This window comes from Haliaeetus leucocephalus, unplaced genomic scaffold, assembly GCF_000737465.1.
Source record: "Haliaeetus leucocephalus isolate CR32 unplaced genomic scaffold, Haliaeetus_leucocephalus-4.0 Scaffold340, whole genome shotgun sequence".
Classification (NCBI taxonomy): domain Eukaryota; kingdom Metazoa; phylum Chordata; class Aves; order Accipitriformes; family Accipitridae; genus Haliaeetus; species Haliaeetus leucocephalus.
In genome coordinates this window covers 331,264-341,771 of record NW_010972776.1, presented here as the reverse complement: position 1 = coordinate 341,771, position 10,508 = coordinate 331,264, and the positions used below count along the sequence as shown (strand labels likewise).

General features: G+C 45.1%; 1 protein-coding gene and 1 long non-coding RNA gene across 2 annotated transcripts in view; one reads left to right on the top strand and one right to left on the bottom strand.

The window, feature by feature from the left end:
* Positions 1 to 1,303, top strand: part of LOC104834853 (endothelial cell-selective adhesion molecule-like) — a 7,043-nt gene extending 5,740 nt beyond the window's left edge. Inside the window, exons 5-6 of the mRNA XM_010572519.1 lie at positions 5 to 122; positions 1,099 to 1,303. Coding sequence (XP_010570821.1) covers positions 5 to 122; positions 1,099 to 1,303 — 323 coding nt within the window. The remainder of the gene's footprint in view (positions 1 to 4; positions 123 to 1,098) is intronic.
* Positions 1,304 to 2,037: 734 nt separating this feature from the next.
* Positions 2,038 to 10,508, bottom strand: part of LOC104834776 — an 11,876-nt gene continuing 3,405 nt past the window's right edge. The window contains exons 2-3 of the long non-coding RNA XR_774651.1: positions 4,805 to 7,542; positions 2,038 to 4,525 (exon numbers count right to left, since the gene is read on the bottom strand). This is a non-coding gene — a long non-coding RNA (uncharacterized LOC104834776). The remainder of the gene's footprint in view (positions 4,526 to 4,804; positions 7,543 to 10,508) is intronic.

The following is a 10,508-nucleotide window of genomic DNA, read 5'->3' as shown; positions in this document are numbered from 1 at the left end:
GCAGGGCAGACGGACGGACGGACGGACGGCCCTCCCCGCAGCTCCATCCCCGGCCCCGACGTCCCCATCCCCGGCCCCGTCGGCCCCAGCCGGTCACTTGTGGGGAGAGGCAGGCTGGGAGGGTGATTCCGGAAGGTGGGAATACCTAGAAATAGCTGGGTTTTTTTTTCTGTGAGACATAAAACATGTCGATGCACATCTTCGATTCCTCTTTTTTTTTCCCAGAACCTCTCTATGAAGTCACTTTGTGAGTACAGTTTTTCACCTGGGACGTTAAGAAGACTTTGAGGGCTGATGTCTGTTTCCAAAAAGCCTCTTTGCTCAGTGAAAAGCCAAAGATTTCTTTGACTTGGCAGGGGGAGGACCTGAATACCTTGACAGCCCTTTTACTTAGCAGCATGAGGACATTAACATTTTGGTGCGGGAGGGAGGTAGCAAGAGTCTGTTCTTTAATATGTTAGAATGAGAGAAAGATATTCTGGGTCCTTCACTCTGCCTTGCAGGTGCCGTGGGAAAACTGCTCTCTGTAGTAAATTCCCACCATTATTTCACAAGGCAAAGGACAGGAATTCCCAGCTCTTCTCTAGAGATAAATTCCTTCTATACATGTCTTTCTTTTTAAGAAACACATCCCAGTGCTTATCCAAGTATTATTTTGTGCAATTCCTATTTGCTTACAATTGTACAAACACATCTTCTGCCCTGTCCTAATCTCAACCTTTAATCCTGTCATACTGCTTTCCTATTCAGAGACATACCTTAGCCATCTGTAGCTTCACACATTGCCATTTTTCCCAATTATTACTGGTAGTTACTTTCTAAAGGCTAGACTGTCTGCTGGTAACTCCTCTGAGTATAATATGCTAATGCCATGAGAGTTTATGGTACCAATGTTAACTGTTTATTGCTTCTTTTTGTGTGTGCAATTCTTTTAATGTTACTTTCTAGTGTCTTTCAGAGCCTCCCAGGCCCTCACTAGATTAATATAAATTTTGCTGTTCCACAGATTATATGTGGTACATTTTGTCTTTGACTAAGATGTAAATCAAATGACTTCTGATTTAGTCATTCTTCTCAATAGTGTCTCTCTTGTTTCAGCCATAGCACTGCAGATGTCACGAGACCGGGGACTGATGTGGAAGTCCCTGTTAAGCACCTACACAAGGAGACAAATTCTAAGACTGAAACATCCAATGACACTTTCACCATGAAAGACAACGGCCATGACAGCATATGCATCAGGAAAAATCCTGAGTATGAGAACCTGGTGAATGCAATGGAATCAGAATATGAAAGCATTTAGTAGAGTACCAGCTTTTCCACATGAGCAGCCATGCAGAGCTGCAGATATTGGATGGTAAACTTTACCAGAGGAAACTCTTCTTCCTGTCTGCCTTCTGCTCTGATAAATATACCAGCCTCACTGCTTTCTTTAATGCAGAGGAACTGCATGACCTTCTCGGGCTTTGGCAAATGAGGCCCTGCCCATTGGTGCAGAAACTCTCAGCCAAGTGGTCATCTACCTACTTTTATAGAGCAAATAATTTCTGAGCAGCCTGAAGGACCAAAGTGAGGAAGAGAGGATCTGAAGGAGTGGAAACACAAATACCTTTAGCGTGCAAATCAAGGTGTAGCTGGGTGCAATGCTGCTAGCCTATAACAATGGCAAGGTGTACTAGCACGTGCATGCTCCCCTGTTAGGACATACCAGACTGCGAGGAGCCAGGGATTGATTGTGCTGGAAATGGGCATCCTCTGGCTTTTACAGCTCAACAAATACTGCTTGTACATCCTGCTTGTCCTTGAGTCTTTTTTGTTAGAGCATGGCAAAGGGACCACAAAGCGGGGGGGGGGGGGAATGTCCCAGGAATGTCATTTTTGCTATCAGACTGGAGCTCATTGCTTAGAGGAAGAAGGAATGGCCCTGTAGGTGTTGAGCCTCCTAACTGCCACCGTCTGGTTTTCTCCTGGAAAAGCAGAACTGGTGTTGAAGGAAATGCTAGCATTTTATTTTTACAGGGTAGGGGCCAGAGGTGTAACAAAATAGACATTTGAGTCATTTGAAATAATGATTGAGCAAGGAGCCTCCCTGGATGCTACAGACTGACACTCATTCACTCTGTGGGACACCAGTCAATCTGTTTGATTACAAAAGAGATATTAATGCTGACCTATGTCACAGAGATGCTGTGAGTGGTCATGTTTGTAAAATGCCTTGAAAAGTGCTTTATTAGTGCAATGTATTTTCTTTCCCAGGGAAAATACAAAAGGCTTCAAAGGATTTTGTTGCATATGGATTCTGACCTCCTTGGTACTTCACCATCCAGCACTGTCATTCTTCTGTTGCTTGCAAATGTATGCTTTTTCTCAGTCTTCCGATTTAATTCTGCAGAACAGGCAGGGGTACAGTCGTGGCCACAGGTTGACTTGGAAGGTTGACTTGGGTTTCCCTTTTAAAGAGGAGACAAGGGGGCGGGGGGCATCAAGTCAGCCCACCCCAGACTCCTCACATGACTACACGTCACCAGAGCCCCCAAAGCTAGTTGTTAGGGTCATAGTGTGCAAAGTCACAAACCTGCAGCCACCTACTACTGCAGTGAGAGCCCGGTAAGACACAGTGCTCCGAACACTGATGACATCAGGCTGAGGCCTGGAGTCAATGGGAAAACTCTCATTTTAGTGAGCTGGTTAGCAGCATCAGTGCTTGAGCTGGGCATATTTAGGGCAGAAGGTTTGCCGTTAGCACCTTTCCTCCAGATGCTTCATCTAGTTCTAGGGGTTTTTTAGGAATTTATCACTCACAGCAGGGTGTAAAGTGTTGTGCTACTAAATCACTGACAGAGGTTAGAAGGACTCTGGGGATGCTTATTACTGAGTCTTCTGTCACTGCCAGCAGAAGGCTAAATAATGCTCAAGAGCCTGGAAAGAGAGGTCATCTAAATGATGTTACAAACTTGCATGTGATTTAGCTCAGGAGTTAAAAATCCTTGACTTCTTTAATTTCATGCCATTGCTTAACACATTGGTTTGCTCTAAAAAGCAGTTAGTTATTTTAAAAAAAAAAAAAAAGTTCTGCAACTCCCTATATATTGGCTCTCAGAGACTCAAATCAAATATTCCCTTCCAAGTGGAAAATAGCTCCATGGCCAACCTGGGTGACAGCTGGGCATGCCGCAGTTGCAGCCTCAGAGAGGAGGAGGAGGCTAATCCTCCAGGAGCAATGGGGGATGCTTTGTGAACAGGGGGGTGAGAGATGGGGTCCAGGTCCATTAGTGGCACTGGAGGTCCTGTGGGGAAAGAAATAGCTCTGCTCAACTGAAGCATGTCAGGGCTTAGAGCGAGACACCGCCTCTGAAAGAGGGTGCCTGAAGCTGAAGGAGCCCTCTGTAAGGCAGGAGAAGTGACAAAGCACTGCAGATGTATGCTGAAGAAATTGGAGGGGGGGGGGCCATTATCTTCCTCCTCTTCTGATGCTTGCAGGCTTTGGAGCTGTTTAGCCCATGTGTCTTCTAGATCAGCGGTACTTCTGTTGCTGACTGCTCTAAAAATCATGAGATCAGCTTAAAAATAAGCAGCCTGCATGCCCTACATTAGGTTTAAGACTTCTTGGAATGTGCATTTTGGCTTTTCCTTTTTTGCCAAGTGGGTCCTGAGCTACAAGGCCATACTTCGCATTTCTAAGATCTTCATCTCAAGCAGGAGGGCAGAACTGTACTGTCTGTAATGCAAACCCCATCACTTTCACTAACCCTGGATTTTGTGCAGTCCTGATGAGGAGCCCCCAGACTGTGAGCCCCTTGCTAATGGGGTGCAGGCTTTGCTGTGGAGTATGCCATCTGTCACCGCTGCTTAAACCCACCCCAGGGCATTCCTAGATCCCTGGCAAAAATGAAACAGAAGAAAAGTTCCTTTTTACAAAAGCAGCAAGGCTGCATACTTAGCTGTGCCTGCATTTCCTGCAATACGCTCTGTTATGCAACAGCCTAGTTTGCTTCCTCAGTATTAATCACTTGCATCTTACATGTGCCGGGGTGCTGCTGCCATGCTCTGCCCTCTCTGTCTGTCGGAGACCTACAGCCAGCGTCCCTCTGTCCTACAGGCTTGGCAGGCAGACCCAGGGCAGGGAGGGGGGATGCCACTTGGCTTTAGCAAAGCAAATTTTTAGGAAGAGTTATTGGCTTTTATTAAATCAGTACCAGCCTCCACTGACTTGGACCCATATGGCTTTTGTCTCAGCTGCCATGGATCTTCCCTTCCCAGGTCAGCAGCCTAACAGCAGGTTCACGTAGCTTTTTATGGCCTGAGCACTGGGAAGAAGAGCCTCACTTTTGCCTTTAGTGCTCTGAATTACAATGACGCTTCTTCGGGATGTCAGGTGATTATCAGGCAAGATCAGAGAGGAATGTCTCCTGCCTGTACTATGAAGGTTTCATAAACACAGCAATGGATGCATAGGGATGATTGTGCTGCAGCATCAGGCTGCTGCGCTTCCCAGGGGAGGCAGGCTGCAGCCAGCAGTGCCTGCCTGTCCTTGCAGGGACGATGGCAGTCCTAGGCCCCACTCCAAGCACTGGTGTCTTAGCTCCCAGACCTGGCCAGCTCCCCTGTCCCAGCTGGAGAGGAGGGGAGCTGTGCCCTGACCAAGGGCAAGAAGCGCAGGGACCATTAGAAGTGTGTGTGAGGGTCTCTCCTGCTTTGCACCTGGGGCAAGGTAATCCACCCCACACAGCAGTGCATTTGCTGTAGCTAGTGCATACCCTCCCAGAAGGTGGCCTTGGAGACACGGGGCTGGAGCAGCAGCCGCTGGTGTCAGTGATCTCAGAGGTGGTGCAAAACAAAAGAAATGAGGGGAACAGGGAGCTGCAACCATCCTCATGCTGGGCAGAAGTGTGTGGTGCAAGGTCGATGCTGTGTGGGAAGGGAACTGAAAACTTCTCAGCTTCCCCAGCCTCACATCAGCACATCCAGGCCCAAAACACAAGGCATGGCACTCCCCCCCCCCCCCCCCAAGTCCCATCTTCCTTCATTTTCAATTAGCCTAATGTTTTATGCAAGATTTGCTGCCATTATAAGCTCTCAGCTCCAAGTTCCCTGACTATGTAACACCATGATTTTTCCAACTTTCAATTCCTCCCAGCGCTGGTCTGCTCTGAGGACATCTGGGCAACTTCCTCAGAAGACCTGAAGCCTGGGAGAAGCTGCAGAGGAAGAAGGCAACAGGAGTTAAGACAGGGGTAGCAGATGTCCCAGTTGGAGCAGATGCTATGTACCCCACGTTGGCACTGCCTCTAGTTCGGGCAGCAAAACGGCTTTGATCATAAGCAGCAGAACAGTGGAAACACAAAAGCATCTCTCTAGTGCTGAGGTTGTTTCTCCCTATGCAGCAAGTGTGCAATTATTTTTTTATTTATATTTTTGACATGTTTGTAGTAAAACCTGTTGGAAACAGAACATCTTTCTTCTGACAGTCACAGAGGGCTTTGCTTTGTTGTATCACTGCCAAACGAGAGAACTTCTCCTTTCCTTGCGCTGGTCACTCACCCAGTGATGTGACTCATCTGCCGAGTGCCAGCTCTGCTCCAGCACAGAAGGGAAACCTCAGCTTCCGCTCTGAAACTACACTGCCTCCAAAAAACACGCTATTTCTAGTGTCCAGCACAATGTCATGAGACTTGCAGCTCCCCTTGCTTCAGAGCAACTGAAGTGCACATATAACGGAAGGGACCTGTTGGCTTTTACACTTGCCAGGCTTGCCCTGGCCTTCAGAGCCCTTCTGAACCTGCTGTTCTCAGCAGGGAGTAGGGGGAGGAAGTCTCAGAGAAATTTGTCCCACCATAATTTGAAATTTCTGCTTGCAAGAGAGGAAGGGGTTAATTTTCTTCCCCTTCCCCCAAGCCATCTCAAAGGAACAGGGGGTGTGGAGTTATCTAAAAAGCAGAGGGGCAAACTACTGAAAGCAAGAACTGGAAATGCATGAGAAAACAATGATGAAGAGCATAAACCAGCACTGTGGTGCTAGTTGTGGTGCAGAAGAGTTTAGGTCTGTTGAAACCTTGAGGCCTGTCATGGCAGAAAGGGCTGGGGTTGACACAGCTGCCTGCTACATTTAGGATCCACTGGGGACAAAACAAACCCTGAAATAATAGGCTTTGTTCTCTTTTGAAGCTGACCTCAGTGATAAAGATCAGGGTGATGTCTGTGAGTCATAAGTAGGTGCATGAGAGAGACCACAGGAGTATGAGTCATAACAAGTAAGACCGTGTTTGGCCAGAAGTGCACAGTAAGCCCTACTGATAGGACCTATTCAAAAAGCAGAACACAATTTGCTTAGGCAATGTTATACATTCATTAGTCCCAGCTTTGTACAAACTCCAGCTTCTTCAAAATATTTAGCAAGAAATAGTTGCAACAAAAAGCCCAAAAGCTTAGTATTAAAGTTTATCAATATTGTCAAACATTGCAAAATTTGCTGGTGGTACTGTCCTAAAACAAGTCAGGAGGGTCTTGGGATTTTTTCTTAGTTTCTGAGTTTTCAATGCTAAATGCTTTCAGAGAGTTTGATTTGTCAAACTGGGTTGGGCACTCTCCCTCTGTCATTCCCCCCACCCTGAGATACCTCAAGTTGCAGATCTGATGTGCTACAAGTCAGTGACTAAAAATGCTTACCAATCATTAGATCTTCAAGTGGGATGATTTAGAGGGAATTACTTTAACTAAATAGCAGAATGGCAAGAAAAGCAATAAGCAACCTTGCTGCAAGTGCTGACTAGGAATAACTATCCCAAAACAAGGAGTCTTCTCCAAACAACAAGGCTTCAAGGAGAAGCGATGGACTCCATGGCCTAATTCAAAAACAGATTGAGCAAACATGCATTTTTCACTGGCTAATGGGATATAGGGAAGTTATCAGCAGCCTTATTAGTTTGTCCTCCAACTTCAAATTAAAAAAAAGATTCCTACATGTCCAAAGAAAAGATTCTGTATTATGGATAATGCTGCCCTTACCCATGATGTTGTGATTACAGTTGCCAGAATCCCTGTTAACTGAGCAAGATTATTGATTAACAGCTGGCTAGTTAATGCTGTGGAAGAGAACAGCATTGTCTTTGGCTGCAAAGAATAAGGAGCCAGGGCCCAATTCTCTGCCTTTACAATGCCCAGAAACTGTGCCAGCACCACTTCTGTACAGATTTGCCATTAGGAGAACTACCGTGATAGGGACTTCCAAAATTGGGGTGGAAGGGAAGTCTGACAGCACAGGATCGGAGTCAAGTGTTCAGTAACGATGGGATGTGTTGTTCAATACCTTGCTGGGTTTTTGGAGAGGACCGGAATACGGACAGGAAGGCCCCTGCCCGAGTGGGAGGAAGGAACCGGTCCCCTCGGTGTGCCGCCGCGTTGCTCAGCAAATGCCTCACTTGGGGTATTTGACAAACTGACACTCTGCACACTGAGTGTCGAACTCAGCTTGTCAAATACACGCAGTGCTGCACTGCAGCTCTCAGTGGGGGTTGCAGATGTCTTCGCTGGGGTGCCATCATCCTGGGCAAATGAAAAGGGAAAAGAAGGGCTGAAGCTGCTGTTAATTTCAGAGGCTTTATCCAGTTAGCAAAAAACATCATTATCCCTCCTGTATTTCCCTCTCCAACACTTTTCTTTGGGTGAGAGAGAACCACACAAGCAAGGCACTGCCTTCTGCTGAGGAAAATGTCCACTATATTAATTCAAAGGCTGAAGCTCTGTGGACCTGAAAATGATGCTGAGAGCTTCAGACTAACCTTCTGCCCTAGCTATACAGCTACATTGGTAGCTTGAAATATTGACAAAATGTCCATGCAAACCCTTAGCCGTGCCATTTGGGTACAACATCATGAAGACCGATGTCTCTCTAGACACACAAAGTCTAGACAAAGACCCACAGAACACATTACAGGCAGAGCAATTTTGCATTGGACAGAGATAAGGGCGTGATAATTTAACAGACTTCACAGCTTTCATTTTTAACTTCTTAAATTTAAACAAGTTATTCAGGCTTCTCACATTTAATTCCTTCTATTTGGGTCCCTGTGGTAATTTTGCATTTAAGCAGTCATGTACGCCCTAATGTCCTTGTGTTGTAAGGTACTTCAGCTAAAAGCCTAATTCTAGATATGTGAGTATTTCAGTTGTAACTGGTCTGACAGATTCCAAAGAACATGGGATGGGGCCTCTCTGTTTAACACAGGTTGGTGGCTGCGAGCATACCAAAGACAAAATTTCTATTGGCAGGAATAGGCTCAGGGCTTTACCTCTTACTGTACCACTAACAGCTAAAATAAATTTTTTTTTTTACCTAGACCTAAGATCTGAAGAGGCACCTCTTCAAGCCTGTCTGAAAAAGAGGTACAATTCTGCCCCTGGGCACACATGTAGGGATTCATCGTTGACTCTGTTGGAGACAAGGTCAGCCACCAGCACTGGCTCAAAGTCCAGTGCTGTATGTGTTCGCTCTTTGCAAAAAAAAAAAAAAAAGGCAGCCATAGCAGCCTCTTGTCCCTGCAAACTGCAGTCCCCATCTCTGCCTGCCAGCAGAAAGCTCACTGTTAGGCAGAATCACTGTAAGGTTCGTGACGCTAAATGAAAACCAAACTCCACATAGGGAAACAATGAACTTCTTAGGGAATGAAGTGAAACTTTCCCTTCTGTTGTCAAACTAACCCCCTTCTGCTTCATTTCCAGCAGATGGAAAAAGCCTCTCCCGCAATAAACAGAGCTTTCCACTCCCATACGCTGGCATAATCCAGCCTTTAAGGGTGAACGTATCCCACACACACACACACACTATTCTTTTGCACAAAGACCAAAAGGTGCCATTGGTTCCCATATTCTTTTAACAACAGTGTGCATTAAATGCAGAAATGCACTTAAAGAAAACTAAACAACAAAACATACACAAGAGAAGGTATTGCTAAGTCATACTGTGCTCTGTGTCCTTCTCAGACGTTGACCATTCAGATTTTCAGTGTAAAAGAAATTTGAAATTCTGATACCATGCAACTTTCCCAGAAAAATTCATCATGGCTCCTAAACGACACCCCTTCTGCATGACACTATTTTAATGTCATTCATATTCTCTGTGGCCAGGTCCAGACATAGCTGTGTTTTAAGCACAGTGCTTTTAGATTTCTTCCCAGTCCTCTGATTTTAATTTCACAAGACCAGCAGCACTAGTTTGTGAGAAAGCAGCTGTGCTATTTTTAGTATCAGAATGAAAAACTAAAATGGATATGTTTGTTAATTACATTTTAGAAGGTAGACCATTACAGACAGAAAAGTAGAATTCAGATGAAGTATATTAACAGCATCATACAGTGGGCAATTTATTAACCCTTTTCCATTTCTAACTTGTGACTTTTTTTTTTTTTTTTTTTTTTTACACACAGATGATCATAGGATCCAATCTAACATTACACACATAGAAACATACCTGGAAAGGGCAAGGATTTTTCATGCAAAAGCACAAAATAAAAAAATGGTAATGTCAAATACATATTCTTTATACGTGCTCCGAAACCAGCAGAGAGTGAAATAAGATTTAACAGCAAGGGAACAGCTACAGCTTTAAAGATAAAATCAGTTTCTAGACTGGGTTACTACAAAGGCTTTGCAATTCTTTTATTCCCCCTGCCCTCCACATTAGGCCTTTGGTGAGATGTAGATAGTGAACAGTTCTTTGTTCTGGCTCCTAATTCAGAATGAATTTCAACCATGGTAGATAAACTAGAGCATGTTGCAATGGATAAAAGAAGCATGTGTATTTTGTGAGCATTAGAAAACAGTGTTAATAAGCTGATTTAAGATCAGCCTAGCAAAAGACATACTGGTTTAAACACAATTAAAACTGATTTCTGTTATCCCTATCAAGCTCTTGTACCACTGCAATATGAAGCAGCCAGGCACCAGCTGTGGGAGAGGGATGCCAGGCTGTGTTCAGGGACCTGGGCCTTCCCAGCATTTTGTCACCCTTGTGCAAAAGTTTTAATGTAGCCAAGGCTCTGAGTTAACATTTCTTAATCCAAAATACTCTGATCTGTGGGTTTTAGCAACAGACCGGTCATAAATACACCTGGGTCCTTGTCTCAAGTCTCTGACAGTGCAGTTGGTCCAATTACTCTCCTTCCACATCAAATTCTGCTGTACCATGAAAAGTAAAAGTTTTTTTAACAAGCTCTGAATGGTTTGCATTGTTGTTGCTGATGTTAATAAAGCAGGGATGTGCTCTCTCTGCGTAAAAATGATTTTCAGTGAGAGTTAGACACCGCACAGGGGTAAAAGAAAAATGAACCTGTCGTCCCCAAAAGGACTCTCAGCCATATCAAAGTGTGACAGGGAGGCCACACAAAGAAAGACTGAGTGGGATCTTCAGCAGGTATCAGTAACCAGACCTCCCTCAACTTCATTGCTGATCTCTAACAGTGGAAGATCTGGCCTTGGGGGGGGGGGGGGGGGGGGGGGGGGAGGGGACACAC